General features: G+C 36.7%; 3 protein-coding genes across 7 annotated transcripts; all 3 read right to left on the bottom strand.

Moving 5' to 3' along the window:
- Nucleotides 1-352: 352 nt before the first annotated feature.
- Nucleotides 353-4,649, bottom strand: LOC119983871 (3',5'-nucleoside bisphosphate phosphatase). The gene is made up of 5 exons (XM_038827603.1): nt 4,136-4,649; nt 2,734-2,855; nt 2,194-2,505; nt 1,924-2,093; nt 353-931 (listed from the first exon to the last, which is right to left on the bottom strand). The coding sequence occupies exons 1-5, from the start codon at nt 4,523-4,525 to the stop codon at nt 516-518; spliced, it is 1,410 nt and encodes a 469-aa protein (XP_038683531.1). The 5' UTR covers nt 4,526-4,649; the 3' UTR covers nt 353-515.
- Nucleotides 4,650-7,251: 2,602 nt separating this feature from the next.
- On the bottom strand, nt 7,252-14,373 carry LOC119983878 (serine/arginine-rich splicing factor SC35-like). Of its 5 annotated transcripts, none has more exons than XR_005464769.1 (10): nt 14,215-14,373; nt 14,036-14,114; nt 12,877-12,956; nt 12,668-12,734; nt 11,522-11,593; nt 10,346-10,555; nt 9,989-10,211; nt 9,684-9,905; nt 9,014-9,465; nt 7,252-8,923 (listed from the first exon to the last, which is right to left on the bottom strand). XR_005464769.1 is itself a non-coding variant. In XM_038827609.1 (8 exons), the coding sequence occupies exons 1-8, from the start codon at nt 14,288-14,290 to the stop codon at nt 9,900-9,902; spliced, it is 813 nt and encodes a 270-aa protein (XP_038683537.1). In that variant the 5' UTR covers nt 14,291-14,373; the 3' UTR covers nt 9,482-9,899. The 5 variants fall into 5 exon arrangements, 1 of the variants encoding a protein (XP_038683537.1); XR_005464770.1 differs by having other exon boundaries at nt 9,778-9,905; XR_005464771.1 differs by having other exon boundaries at nt 9,784-9,905.
- A 3,785-nt stretch (nt 14,374-18,158) lies between these two features.
- LOC119983879 (protein PELPK1-like) lies at nt 18,159-18,822 on the bottom strand. Its single transcript, XM_038827610.1, has one exon. The coding sequence runs from the start codon at nt 18,808-18,810 to the stop codon at nt 18,391-18,393; it is 420 nt and encodes a 139-aa protein (XP_038683538.1). The 5' UTR covers nt 18,811-18,822; the 3' UTR covers nt 18,159-18,390.
- Nucleotides 18,823-19,658: the final 836 nt, after the last annotated feature.

Below are 19,658 nucleotides of genomic sequence, written 5' to 3'. Positions count from 1 at the left end.
GTTTTTAATGGACTTGCTCCCTAGCAGTCCATTATATTTATGGTATTTATATTTTATACCACACTACACTAGTCGTGGTTAATTGGAACAACTCTTAAATTTATAATCTGGAATATGGTTCAATACTTCAGTTTTGCTATGTCAATGTCAATATCATTTTTGACGAACAGAATAAGCAAGTATCAATGTGTCCTATAAAATAACAAAATTAAGAACACATAAAAATTTATATGATGATTATTGTAGATTTTTTTTAAAATATTACTAATAGATAAGAAATTTATATATATCTTTACATAATTTTTTAACTCTGTATAATATATGTGTGTGAAGATTTGAAGAAGATGTGATGTAGATCAGAACTTTAAATAAAGCAAAATTGAGTCCCTTCGTTGACATCTGATCAAATATACCAAAATAGAGATTCTTGACAAATGCTTCCTGATAACCTCAAAACCAGGTAATGATCCTCAATTGAAAAGATGGTACAGACAAACTTTTTTCTGAGCAGATTATTATTTACTCAGTATAGGAACCTGAATTCCGCCATGATTGATTGTAACATGAGAAAGTTTCAGTTTTATGGCTTCAAACTCAGCACTCTGTCTCTCTTCATTTGTCAACCACAATGACAAGCAACGATCGATCAAATCTTTGCCGCAGCTCAAAGGGGAACTTCCTTTGAAAATCCTTGACCTCCCAAACCTTGTAACACAAGCTAAGTTTGAATCTGAAGGTTCCTCGGCATAGTTCTCCAGAATGCCTCTTATGGCACTGTACCAGATTGGTCGAGCTACCTTAAGGAAGTCGTGCAAAACCAGAGTAGGAAGGTTCACACTTCCCAGTTCAGACTCGCCATGGCCACCCCTCCCATGATAATCTGATCCTCCAAGCTTCAAAAGACCATAAGCATCCGCAAGTTCACTGTACGCTGTTGATCAAACAACATAAAGTATGTAAAAACCATTTGAACAAAAATAAGCAAACTGCAACATGCAATACTGTTGCATACGCGCCAATGTACAAAAAAGTCACCAGTTGCCAAGGATCAATTTGACACTAGACACCCACACTTGTGTAGGTGATTGGGGGATGGGGAAAAAGGCACCCAAGGAGTAGAGACAGACGGACCCTGATAAGAAGTTTCCTGCCATATGCTTTTTGCAATGTCGCCCAGAACAACTGCATCCTATTAGTCATCCCATCAACATGTCAAAATACTTTTCTATACACCAGTGTCTGCAATTGATTCCCCACCCTCAACCACACCCAGCCTATCTTCGGTAAGCTTTCCAAACACAGGACCAGCTAATAGTCTTCATAAAGATCATCATTAGTGTTGGATTTCAGATTGCCAACAAACCTCAAATTTCTACATCATATCATTGTAAGAACATCAAATTCTAAAACCACAAACCGACAGCTGTGCATCCTATGAAACCATGGCCGGAGTGGTTTGGATTTTGAAGTAGTTTCATTGTTTGATTTGTTGTGCTTCACAATTCTATCCTCATTCTGTTTTGTTTTGTACTGCAACTACTATAATGGGCATAGCTATGCCATAGAATGATAGTATTTCTTACTGTATCAAGGACACTGCTCACTTTTTTAGCAGTCCGTAGAGCACTATGTAGTTTGTATTCATTTACTTAGTTTTTTTAAATGCGACAATGATTTTTCTTAAGGCTAGCAATATCATCCTTAGCATCATACATGGTTTACGGATGGATAGATATCATATCATCAAGACATGTGAATAATGAATATAGACATATATGTTTCTCCTATGTTAATCTCTTGCTCACTTTCTCTATTTTATCTGCACCATGCCCTTGTATGTTCCATTATTTCTTCTTAATATACTGCAAACGAGAAATTGAATCCTTTCATGCTAAACAAAATCTGAGATCAACAACATAGTACCTGCCAGTTTTCCATCACTCCTGTAAACTTCCATCCCCTGAAGTCCTGCATCTTTCAACCTTTTGATGATAGCAACAGGATTCTTCAATGCCCATGGATGAGCCAGCACTGCAAGACCCCCTGTTTTACATATAAGTTGCACAGCTTCCTCTGCTAAAGGCTCATTTCCACTGATTGAAATAAAACAGAAATGAAAATGAATGCCATCAACTTCTGAACAAGAGATGTGCAACAATCAGAAATACAGAGATAAAAATACTTGTTCCTTACGTTGAGTAAGCAGGTCCACCATCATATAGATATCTAGCAAAAGCTTGTTTCAGATTCTCCACATAACCAGCTTCAACCATAGCTCGAGCTACATGCAATCTCCCAGGAGCAACACCATTACCGGCAATCTTGGCGACATGCTCCCACTTAAGGGGAAACTTTAGCTTATTCAGTTTCAAGACCATGTTCTTTGCACGAAGGTAGCGGCCATCCCTGATGTTAGCTAGGAATTTTTCCACTTCTTCAAATCTTGTTGGCCCACAGCTACTGTAATATGCAAGGATATGCACCGGTTCCTCGGATTCAGAGTCTCTGCTTCCCAAAAAGTAACCAAAAAAGGCATTCAATATTCTATGAAAACGAAAGAATCCTTTTAAGTGAGATTCTTTGCGGTTAGCAACATCTGCATACAAATTACATGTTTGTGCAAGGTAACCCTTCTAACTTAACAGAACATGATGATCTCACTGATAAAATTGAATGTGAAGGATTGCATATAATGAAGATGATTATAATAATTGGACAGAAATTTATGATAACCTTGAGAAGATTGAGCTTATTTCGATGCCAGGGATTATCTTTATACCAAATCTGCGTGCTGCTTCCACGGCCTCGGGAATACCAGACATTGTATCATGATCTGTCAAAGCAAGAACTTTCACCTGTTATGAATGCACTGTTATGGTTAAATACCAATAATAAGAAAGAGGACCAAATAAACAGAATCTAAAAACTGCCAACGCCATAACTAAGATAAGTTTTTAGAAGCAAGTGCAGAATTTTTAAGTAGAAGAGAAACTTCTAGGATGGAGTGTATCCACCTAACATCAACATCCACATTAATCTAGGTCACTTTTTAAACAATCTCTTGTATATATTCAATCACTTCTATAACATCAGGACTTTACAAATATGATGATTTCTTCAGACCATGTTTTAACATCAACATTCACATTAATCTAGGTCACTTTTTAAACAGTCTCTTGTATATATTCAATCATTTCAGTAACATCAGGACTTTATAAATATGCTGGTTTCTTCAGACCATGTTTTGCACGTGCATGGTATTTGGCATGCTGTTCTTGACAGCTTCACAAAGAAAACAATTCTCGTGCAGAGTAGCTAGAATTCCAATCCCGTGCAAATATGCCTGGGGAATGTTATATTACACCCTTACATTACAAGTTCCAAATTAACCCAGAAACTTTCACCCACGTAACTCTCTCTTTTACATGCCAATACACAAGGCTACTGCAATAGTTTCTAGGAACGAAGGTGATTGCAGGACTTACCTATATATTATGGAGAAGCCCTTTATCTGGTCTGACATTGCAATGAAACAACTTAACCACTGCACCAAGGTTTGACCTTGGTAGCCCACTATTTCAATTATGCAAACAAAAAACCGGTAGTATTTATTCCAAAAGGCCAAAGTTTAGCAATCAAGCAATTTCTTCCTTACGTTCACGTTCCAAATCTTCGGTCCAAACTCCAAACAGACAAGACAAAGCATCTGCTAAAAATTGGGGAATGTAATACTGTAGGTCTCTGGCAACGAAATAGAAGGAAAAGATACAGTCAAATCACCCCCAAACTGAGGCAGATGATGACTACAAATTTTAGCAAGCTCTAAATTCAATATAATTACATATCTGTAGACTAAGAAGCCCAAAAGAATGACCAAAAATGAAAGACAAAAAAAGCAATACATTTAGACACTCATCTTCTCTTCTCAGAAGTCACAAATTCACTAGTATCCATTGAAAGCAAAAAGCCCATTTCGTCAATCATTCAAAAATTATTTAGCTCAGTTAATAACTTAACGTTAAAGCCTATGTAAGTAATACAAAATTTCAGCTTCCGTTCAAAAATTAAAGAACCCTAACAAAGCATAGCAGTTGTGAATATATTCAATCAGAAATGGAAACCCAGAATGACTCACCCCATTCCCATGAGCTCTCTCCACGAGCTTGGAAGGCGACAAGTACCCGTCACTGCATTTCGAATGGGAGTGTAATTCAAACACCAGCTTCTCCCCACCTCTTCCAGCACTCTTTTGTACCCCAAAATCGTCGGCGAGAAAAGAAGCAGCAACAGAGGAAACCAACGGGGGAGGCTGATCCAGATACACCCACTCACACACCGATTTGAAGGCCAGAGTCTGCTCAACGGTCATCTTCTTCTTGCTGCCTCCACGCTTCTTCTTCTTCTTCTTTTTGTCTATTGCTTTCTTTGTGTTTGCGGTGGCCGTGACCGCAGTGGAGTCATTGCAAATTGAACTGGTTATGCTGTCTTCTTTGGCGCTCTGGAGAACAAAAGCATCATCCACCATGCCTGTGTCGAAAAAAAAAAACAGCTTCCGATAGAAAAATTGAAAGAGAGGAGGAAGAACAGTAGGAGATTTGAGGGTTTTTCAAGGCTATAGCCGATAGGGTTGGGTAGGGATATATGTGTATATATATATATATATATAACGTTCGCAGAGAATACAATGACGGATTAGAGCAGGCAAGGACAGCCTCGCGTACCACAGGTCACAGGTGTCCTCATTCTCCTTGTTCCTGTTCTGCTCTGATCTGGCAGTGCCAGGTGTAATCTCTCTCCATATTCATTTCTATTTTCCATAATTTTTTAGGATCCTATTTTTGTTTTTTTTTTTCCCTTACATTATTTTGTTTTTGTTTTTCATGAAATCCTATTTCGTTTTGCTAAGAGGATCTATGAAAAAAAAAATACAATGTAATTATTCAAATTTATAGGGCAATTAGTTGTGTAGATTCATGATGAAATGTGATCACTTTTTTTTTTTAGCATACGTGTTGACGATGGTAGAGTTGATGACTTCCATCAAAGACGATGAGAGTATCTCCACAAGACTGAGACGTCCTCTCAATATAATACCGAGTATAACTCTACGGTAATTCGTGAAAACTACTTAGAATGATAGGATTCACATTCTTGTAAATCCTCTAAGATTAGGAAAATAAGATCTACTCGTTTCAAGACGAAAACTCATCTAACTATAGAGAGAGCGTGCTCTGAGAATCAAACACTCCACCACTTATATCAAACACTCCCCTGCTTATAACTGACTCACTTGAGTGTTGGAGAGGTCCTTCGAAGAAACTATCCTTAACAATACCGAGAACAACTTTTGACGTCTGTTTAATATGTCACCGAGACCGAAGATTGTTTTGGACTGGTTACCCTTGGTATGATTCTTTTTCCGATACAATTCAGGCAATGAATTGTTAGGCTGACATTGAATTAGATACATCAAATCAACCAAATTACTAGTGGGTGTTCACGCAATCCAGTTGCCCATTTTCACCATAAAAATTTTCAATTTGTGTGTTGATGGGATGGATGAATGTGTGACAAAAATCATGTTCTGACAAAATGTGTAAATGCAGCCACGTTCCTGTTTAATGAAAGGTGAACGTCGCAAGCAAAGAGTCAAGCATATGAGACCAGAATACTTTCTTCCATATCTGCAGGTTGTGTACCTTACGGTGTTAACCTAGGGATTTGAATGGCAACCGTATCTCTGTCATCTCTCTTTCCATTGGCATCCCATTATTGCCTTTTTTCATATTGTGTTGCAGAGAGAACAGAGTTTGCATTCGTTTTGTTTTTACTCTATTAACTGCTTTTGTATTCAGACTTCTTCTGGACAGACATTGTGGGAACATGTGACACCATCTCATGATGTATGTGTGCATACTGTAATTGAAAATCTACCCAACACCACGAATCAATATTATCCGTTTTTAGACCTAAGCTCGCACGGTTCTATTCTTCTAGGCCGTTGATTATAGTACTTGAGCTAAGAAAAGTCGGTGATTGTGTGAGAGAGAGTAAATATTTGTTTATAAACCATTCAGTTGTATTATGTCAATCCAACGCGCGGGGTTTTTAGTCTTGACAAATCCTACAATGTATTGAACAGTAGTTCTTTGAGCTAATTTGCATATATGCAGTCATTAATGGCATATCCAGAAGCAGAGAGCAGTCTGTGACTGTGTGGTTTAATGGCATCAGTATATAAGGTATGAATACACCCTAAGAACCCATGAGTATTAACTTTGTTTAGTTTGTTGTGTGACTTGTGAGAGGGACATGACATGCTTTCTTTCTCTGAGGCTGGTTGTGAAGATAAGATAAGATTTGCTAAAAAGTAGGAACTGTTTGTTCTTTTTTTTTAACCCTTAAATATAAGACTGTCCATCTAAAGGTTCCATGACCGATGACTGGTCATATTTTAAAGAAAGTCATTGTATGGCACCAGATAAGACCTGTCCAGAACAGTTTAGTGATTCTGGTTATTGCAATTGATTGATGACTTTCACTACAAATCCAATTTTTTTTCCACCTTTGTATAGAGGTGATTTACATCAAAATTTTAACAAGAGACATCGCATCAACACAAATTCGTCAGTGCACAAGATTTTCTTCAATGGTATTTGATCAAGCCAATCAATATGCCGGTTATAGTTTCATTGGATTTGAATTGTCTAATCACTAGGTGCTCCAGGGAAGTGCCTGTTTTGGGTTCAAAAGCCTTGTTTATGTCTTGAATACCTGTCTGTAACCGGTGATCAAAATCCGAATCAGAAAATCTCTCAATCCAAACAGACTCAACAAATGTAAGAATCAGTACACATCCTTCATAACCTTACAATGCTCTAATAGCTTGTGTCCTTTCCTAGAATCATAATGTTAGCCATTCCTACCATTTATGGAGCACAGGCACAGCTGTTCAAATCCTTTTTTCTATATGATCTCTAAGAATGCAGCACCTTGTTTTTTTTCCTACTTGAAATTACATATCGACTGCAGAAGGAATGCACCTCACCGAATTGGAGAAACATAGTGCTAAATGATAGAAAACAAAGCCAGACCCAAAGGCAGGCTTACATTAATTAAAACAACAGTTCTTATTCGTTTAAGCATGCCGCTCCGAGTGAAGGGCTTAATGAGCAACTGTCGAACGTATAATGAGAGCAAAGCTACAAAGCAGTGTAATGCAGTTAAGAGCATCCATATGAAAAAAAGAAATCCCCGAGCAACCATTGGCATTCTGCAGTTAAATAAACCTATTCCATTTACAACCGACGGGTGCAAAAATTCTATTCAGCTGACAATAAACTCTCACAAATGACAATGGTGTCAACAAGTCACGTTAAGAATTTTCAAACAAGCACTTCGACAGGCCTCTGCCAAAGTTTCGGCTTTAACTTCAATAGCACATGCCACTGACACCTCCCGAAGTCTAACCATGGCATTCAGTCAAGCTTTCACTACGGGGGCATATATCACTCTCGAGATCAAACACAATAAAAGTTCCCAGGCAATCAAATAATTACAACCAACCATAACAAGAATATGAGTTGGGTTATAGGTGCTTTTTGGAGTGGTAAACACCGGAGATGGACGAAAGAATGGCACTTGGATCGGTTAACTTTGAAATCCCGCAAAATTATAAACCTCAAGTGATAATGAAATTGGCAGTGATAAAATGATCAGTTCTAGCTTCTTAATTGTTTGACACCACATTCAAGGAAAAAAACCAACTTTAACAACAAAACCCAAGACGCAACTGATCCCCACTATGATGAAGAATTGATCTCCTAACCAACCCAAAACCCAAGGATATGGAAAAACAAAGAAAATATAGATGATCAGAGAAATTAAGCAAGCAAAAAATATCAACCACTAAACACATTTCCCACACTCATCCAAACAAGATTGTAATCCCACCAAAAAGGCTCCCAGGACTAGAGGACCTAAGCGGACAAGCCCACATTACCTCCACTGCCTTTAAAAAATTATTTTGATGGTTAAAAAATATGATGATTAGATCGCCAGGGAACAAATTTTCCACTGCATCAAGACTCAAGACTGGAACACAATGTACATTCACAAGTACCAAGCGTACATAACTTTATATCTCACAAAAAGAACAAATATATACAAGCCATACACCAAATGGTGTGTACCAAAAGACATGAACCAAGAAAAATTAAATAAAACAGTTATCACAAATGCAAACACCACAAACTAGAAAAAGAATATCGGAACTAGACAATGTAAGGTTCAATGGACTTGCATCAAAAAAGATAAATGTAAGGACATATATATGTGCCACTCTATGCTGCCAAATTTCTAACTAAGCAACCAGCACTCAGAAGTTGATGCCAACAACAGGAAGTGATACCCTAAATGAAGGTGCTTGCTTTAATATAGAACAAGACGGAGAAAAATTGGGGATGGGAAAAGACTAGCACAAGAGAATAAAAAAGTAAACTAGAAAAATGAGACCTACAAAAACGAAGTAAACAATTCTACTAGCTAAACCTGAAAAAGCAGCAAGTATATCTACTTAAAATGGGCTAGTATAATCGTCATGTGAACGTGCCAAAGAGGAAAGAAATACCAGACTTCTTTTCTATTGTGTTGTATGCAAAACCTCATGACGACTTCTGACAGAAAAGATAGCACTACATATCCTCAGCAGCTCAAAATATGCACAGCAACAATATCAAAGCAGTTCTTTTAATTTGACTGCAAGCCAGTAACACAGCTACAGAGTCATCATCAGTATCAAAATTGCTAGAAATATCACCAATCTGACACCAGCACGAAGGCCAGCAACAGCCTGCTACAAGTCTTATTCAACAGTACTTCAAAATACCCACGAACCACATATCACACAACAGAAAGGCACCAGCTGCAACGTCACAGCTACAGTTACTACATTTAAGTAAAATTATGTTATAAACTCCACATGCTGTGGTTAAATGAAACAGAAACATGTTACCATGTTTGATAAGTCCAGCTGCGAAGTTCAGTATATTATTATGCGTCCGCATCAAATTTACTGAATCACAGGTCCACCACATATGCAGCCTCAGCTACAGCTAAAGTGACACGTACACCTTGTGTCCACCACTCACACCATCACAGCAACAACCAACATATTTCAGGATGACAGATTCGGAATCAACAAAGACCACACATTAATCAGATAAACATAATACACCTGAATGACAGCATTTTTCAGGAAACCAGAAGTTGACTAGATCTTACCAATCCTCAGATCAGAAAAGGAAAATTAGTTATCTATTCTCCAGAGAAATCAGCACACCCCTATAATCAGCATCACAGTCACGATCATGCATCTATGTTTTACAAACAGCATCGACAGCCACAATAGCCAAATATCAACATTTGTGTCCATCAGCCACGAGTCAAATCTTTTCTCGAACAGAACTATAAAAATCCAATAAATGGTTTGAGATATCAAGATTCCAATTAAAAACTTGATCCATAAAGATGTCATACGTTATCAAAAGGTGTCATCCAGGTAGAACAGAAATGAAAAAACATAAAGAAACTAAACTCAACCAGGAAAACGAAAAAGAAGAAGAAACCTAGTAAAACTACAGAAGTCTCAACATAAAACCTCCTGAGGATAGTAGAAAACCAACCTACAAGTATTACGTACACGCATACCAGATGCACTACAGTAACGAGCAATATGGTTCCCCATAAAAATAGTAAAACCGGAGCACTAGTCCCTACCAATACCAGAAATCTAAATCTCTGATCAGAAACACGATGATAAAATGACCAACAACTGCAACAAGCCATAAGACATAAATTCCTGATAATAGCTCCACGACCTCTCCCGCATCATGTAAGAGTTATTCCTGCATAAAAAGGGAAAAGTGAGGAACAAAATTATCAATTAACGACTATAATAACATTGAAAATATGAGATATCTCAACTCACATCAGCATCAGAATTCTGGGGGGATGGGCTTTGGGAAGCAGCAGGTCGAAGTCTTGGAGATGCACTACGAGGAGTGGGAGAATGTCCATTGAGACTGCGATTTTCAGGGCTCTTGCCCCTAGAAGGAGGAGTCCTGCTAGGGGAAAGATTCCTGCGAGGAGAAAGGCTCCTGCGAGGTGAGGGGCTCCTGCGAGGACTTCGACCTCGGCGAACAGGGGAGGCACTATGATAAAATCATAGAACATCAGGAAGAGATTTAAAAAAAAAAAAAACAGAGAGAGAGAGAGAGAGAAGAAATATAGACTTAAAAATGCTACAGCTTAAAATGATGATACTGAAGTAATAAACATAGCCAACCTCCTATCTATTGACCGACTAGCACTGCGTCGGTCCTCATCATACCGGCCTCCTCCGCGGCCCCTAGAGTAATCAGGGCTTGCACTGCGACTCCTGCTACGACGGCGAACATCCCTATCCCTTCCACGATGTCGGTCGAGATCATGCCTATCATAGCTTCTGCTGCGACGACTTCTCCTGTAATCCCTGTCCCTGTAGTCATCTCGGTATCTTGCAGCACCAAAAGTCAGTTATCCACACAAAATGCGAATGGGATATCTAGAGAAGAAATCTAGCTACATGTATTATAACTATCATCATAATATTCCATGTACATGTTTTAGTTGTTTTCAGCTGCAGGGCACAGTTGTTTTTCAGCTGAAGATCATACAAATACTTGTAGATTTATGGTAACCTAATTTACTGAAATTTACAATAGACAGCACAAATCAACATCAAATCATATTTTGAACTCTAATGTATTGACTTCTGACATAACTATACTGTGCCGAAAATTTAGGACATTAGTAAATATAATGCATTCAATAATTAAACGATATCAATTTCCTATTTTGACCTCTGGGATTTAACTTCCAATTTAAAACAACATATTTTGCAATTTTAAATTTTACTATTTCAAGTGATGACTTGGTCAAGATTCTTTGAACTAATTTCATCAGTTATTGTGTACAAAAAGCAACAACTTAAAAAAAAACACAAAGATGTTGGTTACAAACAAAGTTAGTAGCCACAAGTTGAAAATAACAAATTGCACATCCACATTATATGTGATCATATACTTAAAAAGCATTCTTCCACAAAAATAATTTAGAAGGTGGAAGAAAGTTATATCATTCATTGAACAAATAATTTAAAAAGAAAGATTCAAAGCACCCTTCATTTAGCAATCACATAAAAGTCCATTTCATTCCTCCATCCTCCACCAGGTTACGGAAAAAAAAAATCACAACATTCCAATGCTCAAAACTATGTTGTATCAGGAATATGAATCTCCTGCTTACTTCTTTGTAATACCATTTGGGTGCACCAGCAACAATTAAAAGGAATTTTTTTTTCTTTTAGGTAAGTTGAGGATTGGAGGACTCGAAATTGGGCTCCATAGGCCGACATATATGTCAAGCACTGAGACAAGTAGTATTTTCACGATTAAAGGAAAACATAGAAACAAAAGCATACCTTTTTCGAGGGCTGCGACTTCTTGAACTGTACTTTGATCTAGGTAATGATTCAACAATCCTTCCTTTTTGACTGAAAGAAAGGAGAAACATAAACTCATCGGTAAATGAGGTTCACGAGGAAACAGAAGTTACTATTTATAACACAACCACACAAATAGAGAAGCAATGCTACAGAAAACCATATTCAATGCGTAAAATAAAAACAACTTCCAGCAGTAAAGCTACAGGAAAACCACAAATTAGGGAAACAAAAAGAACATGCAATTCAAATTCCAGAAGAGCAGATATTTTTCAACTAGGTCTCCTTCCAATGAGTAAAGGTAATGCTAATGACAACCACTACAATAGATGGGCTTATTGACAAAAAACAGAGTCCAGAGAGTCCATCACTGCCAAACCTATCACAAAAAGTAAAAAGGAAGTGGCTGGTGCAGAGAAAACAGACACCTGAAATATAACATGGGTGTGGTAACACTTACTGCAAGGACAAACAAAACTAAAAAAGCTCATCTTAGTCAATTTTTTCCCTTTCAAATCCACCCTCTTTAATGTCAAAGGAAGCATGCCACCTAGGTCAATTGTGGCTGGCACTTCACCAACCTGCCCTCAGGACAGGGATCAGATTCTTCCATCTACCGAGCCCCAAAAAAAAGGAAAAAAAAAAATACAGGTCAACTATGGCTCGCAACACACCAACCTGTCCTCAAGGTAGGAGGTCGGAGTCCCCCATAGGGCCCATACCTCCTGCCGTCACAGCCCAAAATACGAAAAAAGAAGCTCAAAAATCATAGAAACTCTAAAAAATGGTAAATGTCAGAAACTCCGTCACCTGAGCAACCCATTATTAAACAATATAACAAATTTTCCAAAAACCAAAATGAAGAAATGAAAAGTAAAAACCGTCTAGGGGAAAATAAGAGATTAAGAAGACCCCCAAGCACCAGTAAATCACGTAGATATAATAAATGGAAAGAAAAAAAATCCAACTTACAAGCTGCACCAACAAAGAAAACTCAAGTACGTCAATATCATCTCAATCATCAGATTTCAGATACTCCAAGCATAAAACAAAGAACCAAAAACTCCTTTAGCCAGTAAACAAGACAGCAAGAGAATAAATAATGCAGCAGTAGTTAAAACTCACATCTTCTCTGCATTTGGGCCATATTTGGCAAATTGAACTGTTATCTCCCGACCATCAACAACTCTCCCTGAAAAGAAAAACGGAGATGCCAAGTAAAAACTATGGAGTCCCATAAGCTGTAATGAAATTAAAAAATCTTATAGAAGAAAAGGAAGAATGATAGCACCACTTAAACATGCAACCACACTAAAAGAAATTTATAGTCACACCATCTAGCCTTTCCACAGCCTTTTGTGCTTCGTCCGCGTACTTGTAGCGCACAAATGCAAAGCCTCGTGAATCACCACTCCTAAAACACAAGGTAACTTTCAAAATAGTAAAAGAAAATTAACAAAAACAATTACAGAAACAACTACCAAAAAATAAGTTACCACATAATGCTTCTCCCAAATGAAAATAAATATCCAAAATAAATGTTTAAGCATACATATCCCTCAATTCTACTTAGCAAGCCTGAACAAGCTACCTACAGTGGACTAAAGTAGGCATCTATTCAGCAGGATTGACAACAACCGCACAACAAAGAACATCAAACTCAGTATTTTCACTCTTCGGTGGTTCTCTCCGTCAATTGCCCCCCCATTCAACTAGCCAAACTTACATAATCAACTTATCCAGGGTTCCCGTAACTTCTGCTTTTTTGGAATAAAAACAGAAGTTTAGGAAATTTCAAGAAGTTTTCTTTTACAAAATTGGTATAGAACAAATGTTGAAAAAGTAACTATTTTCCCCAAACGAAAATATGAAATCCAAAAGCTTGATTTTCCTTAAAGCGAATGAGGCCCAAGTATACTTCAGATATTGATTCAATGATTCTACCAAGACATGGTTCTCTAGTCAACAAAAGGACATTAAGGAAATGCAGATCACCCAGTTACAAAAGCCCAAAATCAAAGAAGACACCATCAATCTTATGAAACAACTTCAAGTTAAAAACTATATAACGGGTCTGTCAATTAAACATATATTAAACAACGATTGATCAGACATAGACGAGTCATGGTTTGAGACTATAAGTTACTTGTGATCCTATAAATAATTATAAACTAATGAATACTTGTGAAGCGACAAAATGCTATATTTAACCATCCCCATTTTCATTGAAAGTAAAGCCTCCAAACAGGTAAGGAAACAAATGGACCCAATAAACCACCCATGTTCAAGTCACCTAATTCTGGAATAGGGTTCACCAAATAGCAAAATTTAAGCCATACAAAAATTAAACCAATAAACGGGGAACTAAAATCTCCGTGCATTCTTTTTTTATCCTTCCCTCTATCACATCCAAAAGAACCGAAAGGGGTTTCTAAGCATCTCAAAAAACGAAACAAAAGCATAAGAAGAGACAAAGGGAGCGTTATGAAGAACCTCCGATCTCTAGGGATGAAGATATCCACAACCTTGCCATACTTATCAAAAAGTGGGAACAGATCGTCCGCAGTGGTACCTATTATTCGCCAATAACAGTTAATATTTGTCCATCAAAATCAGATACGTAAGCAGTTTAGAATAAAATATACGCACACAGAGAGAGTTAAAGAACATACGGAAGGTGATGTTGAGGACGAGAAGAGAGTAGGTGTCGGAGATGTCAGGAGGGCCGGACCTCCCAAAGTGAGACATGATTTCTTCAAAGCTCGGCAACAGAGAGATGGACAGAAGGTTAGGGTTGGGGTGTGGCTAAGAGTCTCAGAACTTTCGTGAAGAACCTTGGCAGGTCCGCTTTTTCTAGTATTCAGAGAGGATCACAGTTGCCCCTATATTTCTATTAATTACCGTAACTGCCATTGCCATTGTCCCATTGTGGCTTTTTCCTTTTTTTCCCCGTTGGTTTTTACGGGGTCTTATGGGAATTTTGTACAAAATTCTCATAAAAACATAACTTTCTTTGTTTGCTTTTTTTTTTATTTAATAAATTTGTTTACCATCCCTAACAAAAGGAATCAATATGCCTCGTTTGATATAAATTATTTGCTGTTAAAATAAAATAGCTTATAAATTGTAGTTAGTTTATAAGTTGTGTTAGGTATTTGGCGAAGTTTATGACATAAACTAGCTTATTAAGTTCTAAAAAAAATGTCTATCTAAATTTCATTTAAAAGATAAAAAAAATTATAATATTATTTTAATAAAAAAGAAGAAACAAAAAAAATGGGAAAAAAAATAACATCTAAAATGAGCTTCAATTTGAAGCTTATTTTTTTTTAACTTATTACAGCTTATAACTTATAAGCTCACTTATGTGGGATGTTTGACAAAACTTATTTTAGAGTTTATAAGCTTTGCCAAACAGGCACTATATTTCTGTAATCAAGATATAACAATGAATTTTAAATACGAAAATCTCCCACCCCTGTGTTTTCATTGTGACTGAATTGTTCATGACAAAGAGGATGCCCAGTTAACATTTATTGACGTCTTCATCGGTCTAATATGTTGGATCAGTATGGCGCATGGCTTCGGGCGGATCCTCCATCTCGTAACCATTCCACAACCCATACTCAGTTGTCTATGAAGTTTTCAACTGGTGTTTCGTCTCTTCCGAGCATAACACCGGTGTAGGGTGACTAACCTGATCCATTAACGGTTGCACATTCATCCAATAATTCATGAAAAGAAGTCGTGATGCCTGAGAGTTGTAATCACTGGCAGGAGTTGGTTTCCCAAAAAATAATTGATGGTGGGGTTTAAATATTTCAATTGTTCATCCTCATTTTGTCTTGCTTATTTGTAGAGTTTCATGGTTGCACTCATTTTTATCAGGCAAGGAAGATGTATGTTGTTTATGGGGAACACTCTTAAGTGTTCATGTCCAGAGTGGTTTTTGTGGTTTTTCCTCCATCAATGAAATTCAGGGTAATACCCCTTAAAAAAAAAGAAAGAATAAATGGAATGCAAATTTCTGTTAAATGAAAAATAATGATTTTAGTGGTAAGTTCTTCATCCAAAATGATAAAACAATATTATTTATTTAATGATAAATTATTTTTTTTTTCCAAAATCACTCATGTTGAAAAAAAATCCCAAGTTAAGCTATTAGATATCATTATAACATATATATTACTAGCCAATTAACACAAGTCAGATTTGTCTCCGAAAACTCTCTATCTCATATCTAATCATCACCTTCTCTCTAGAAAAAAAACCCACCTCCTATCTCGAGTTTGGAGAGGAGAAGTCGGTGCTTTTTTCCACCGCCTCCTCCTCACTCACACCAACTTTTTTCATGCTTTTTTGTATTTTCTATTTTGTTGTATTTCAATGATAGTGCAGATTATGGCTTTCTCCACTAGAAATTCTGATAGGAATATGGTTTGGCTTCAAGAACAGCGTATGATCGGAGATCCTTTAGTATGTTTTGAATTCCAAACATCAAGATCAAGTATTGCTAGTCATAATAAGTGTTCAAATGGCCAGATTTGCATTGTTTATGTTAGTTTTTCATATTTGTTTGTTTAATCCAGCGTAGTCCGGTGGAATATGGTGCATGTCGTTCGATGTTCGATGATATTCACTGAAGTTCGGCATGGTCTAAGGGTGTCCGGCGACGATCGATTTTGTGTTTTTCTTTTTTTAATTATCATTTTATGGGATGTATTCGATCTTTATGGTGGTTCGAGTGTCTACTGGTTTCAAATTCTCTTACCTAATTTATTGGATAAATGAATACAATCAGATCTGTGATCTTTTTTAAAAGAAAATTACTAACCAGTTGGTAGATAACACAACACTTTTGTACTCAATTATACATTGTTCTGCGGAAAATTAATGGCACATCATTCCTTTATTTCTCCTTGTCCAACAGGTAACAAGTATCGATTATAGTTTTCCTATATTAAAAAAGATGAACCTTATTTGCACCCCAACTTTTGCTAAGTACATCTCAAAAATCACAAAAAATACTCATCTATTCACACCCTCTCCTGACCCTATCATTTCTCTCTACTATCTCTCTTTCTCCTTCGTTTCCCTCATCTCTCTTCTGCTAAGCTTCTCTCTTGCCCGATTATCGCGATTCTTGGTCGATTTCGTCGTCGAAAACTTTGATGGATTGATGGGGCAGTTGTTTCTGCTTCAGATATAGAAAGTTGGTGCATTATTGATGTTGGATCAACCAATTCATACTGATTTGAGGAGGTATGCTCTCGATTTGCTTCTTTTCAGCTCGTATTATTGTTTTATCATGTTTATTTGGACTCCATGATCATAAGGCTTCATCGGACTCCCAATCCTTACATAGTTTATTGGTTTTGCCAGAGTTTTGTCAATGAATAAGAGTTCTTCTGTGCATCTCTTTTGAAGCCGTAGTTTAGGGATTAGGTTTGATTTGTTTCTATGTTTCTTCCTTGAAGCTTCTGGCTCATGTTTCCTTGCAGGCCACCAATCTATTGACAGAACACCCCTAGGGTGGACAAATGATTGTAGCGGCCATTGATAGAAGAAAGTTCTAGGGAAGAATTGAGAATTAGGGTTCAAGGGGAGTAGATTGTGTTTTTTAGAAAAAGCACAAAAAGGGGTGAACTCATAATTGTTTTAATTTATGCTGGAGTTTATTTAGAATGGGGCGTACTCAGCAAAAACTGAGGTGCAACTAAGGTTCATCATTAAAAAAAGTGTTGATTGTAGTTTGATTTCTTCAAGGAGTCAATTAATTTATTTATATTTGAATTATTACATTCTGATTTAGTGGATAAATATTATACACATGTATGTTTTAGTTTCTATAACCATACAATATAACCTATAAATTTTTCGTTGAAACCCTAAATCCTTTTGTCAAGCAAGAAAATAATTTATCACTAAGGCCTAGTTTGATAAAGTTTTTTGAAAGTAGCAGATATGCTAGTAGAAATTGTGGTAGCAGATATGCTAGTAGAAATTGTGGTAGCAGAAATGCTGGATAATTTTTAATAACAGACATGCTGCATGAATGTTTGATAGTGTTTGGTTGAAATTTTGTTGGGAACATTTATGCTATGTTGCGGTATAATGAGGATAACAATGAAATATTGAGGATATAATGAGAATATGATCCAAAATGCTATCAAAATTGTTCATTTTTAAGCATTTTCAAAAGAACATAAAATGCTCCCAAAAGTGTCTCGGTTTTGCAACCTGAAAATGATCGTTTGGCAAGCAAAAAACATTTCTGCTAGAAAGTAGTATAAATGTTGCCCAAAATGTTCTACCAAACTGGCCCTATATAGTTTTTATCTTAAATTTATTCTTAACGCTCTACACTTATTAATTTGGTATGTAGAAGGTCATATGTTCTTACAAGATTGTTCCTTTCAAGGATCAAATTCTTTTCTACAATTCTTAAATTTACAATTGATTTATTAATTTACAAACCCCTAATTTGTTATATTCTGTAGATGACTTTAATTCAATTATTTATATATTTTTTAAATTATCTTAAAATCAATAATATTCTTCATTAACTAATTAATAATTCAAGATAATATATATATTGAGAGTTGAACTGGATATATAAGTAACTCCATGAAATATCTGAAAGTACGTATAGAATTCTGAGTACATAAAAGCATATTTTATTATCACAGAAAAAAGAAAATAAAAAACAAATGAAAATAGAAAACCCCAATACCCATGTGGTCTCTAGAGACAAGAATGTAAATTGAAAATCCATACATATATATCACACACAGAAATTGTACCAATAAATGTCCAATTAAACAAACTGGCAGCAGCAAAGAGCCATTCTAGTTGTTGCTGGGTGGTGGAGACAGGAATGGAATAGATGGAATAGTGGTTGGGATTGTTGGGATAGAGGGAATGCTTGGCAATGGAGGCAATGTTGTTGGCAATGAGGGTTGTGGCAAGTTTGGCATTGTGGGTTGTGGCAGATTTGGGATGCTAGGCAATGGAGGCAGTGTTGTAGGCAATGTGGGTTGCGGTAGATTTGGGATTGTTGGCAAGTTTGGCAATGTGGGTTGTGGGAGATTTGGGATGCTAGGCAATGGAGGCAGTGTTGTAGGCAAATTTGGGATTGTGGGTTGCGGCAGATTTGGCAAATTTGGTATCTGTAAAAGATGACGAGCAGCTAAGCCGACCTCCATGCTGGAAAAACTTAGAGCAACAGAGAAAGCCAACATGAAGCAGTATTTGCCAAAAGAAGCCATTGAATTGATAGACAAAAGTATATATATCTCAAGCTCAATCGCAAGATTTAGGCCGATGAGTATACAATTCTCTCTTGGGGGGTTTATATAGCAAAAATATGCAAGAAAGTCTTGGTTTCTGAAGGGTTGAGAAAATGGAATAATTTATGCCTTTTTAGTTCCTATATATGTTGTTAGTTCACCTCCCCATAACTATTTATGACATAGAACTCTTTGAATCTCTGTTTAGGTTATCTAATATTGAGTTGTTCTTGGTATTTTTGAGGCCAATTTTGGGTCCAAAAACAAATCACCTACTTCACCAAAATGTCTCATTGCATCAGAAGACAGAAGTTATGTGGTTAATTTATTAATTTTCTTGGGCTATGCTTTGGTAGCTCAACCATCCAGGAAATCCATTGATGTTAAAACACACACACGTTCGAGGATATTAAGGTAACTTTGGACCTGAGCCCACATTGCCACGATTTGCTTGGATTCCAAAATGGGTTGAAGCCCACTTTGCTGGCCAACATGGCCTTGAATTCCAAAATGGGCTAAGCCCACTTTGATACCTAGTTTGGGCCCATAGTCTCTGCTCAATAAAGTTCAGCAGTATTTGCTGCCCTGTTTACTTTTGTTCAGTTTTATGTATTTGTTGTTGATTATAGGGTGTGACAAAACTCTGTTCAGGTCATCGATTTTTTCTTCTAATCCAGATTAAATTAAGTTTGAATATAAATTATATGTTTGAAATCCGGATCCAAACATAAAATTTTTATCTGATTTAAAATCGAGTCTTAGTCCAAATACAAAAATCTTGTGCGATTTACTTGTTTGGACCATAATCCGAATTAATTGTCCAGTTT

This window comes from Tripterygium wilfordii, chromosome 18, assembly GCF_013401445.1.
Source record: "Tripterygium wilfordii isolate XIE 37 chromosome 18, ASM1340144v1, whole genome shotgun sequence".
Classification (NCBI taxonomy): Eukaryota; Viridiplantae; Streptophyta; class Magnoliopsida; order Celastrales; family Celastraceae; genus Tripterygium; species Tripterygium wilfordii.
The sequence above is the reverse complement of the archived record's forward strand: the minus strand, read 5'-3'. Positions and strand labels throughout refer to the sequence as shown.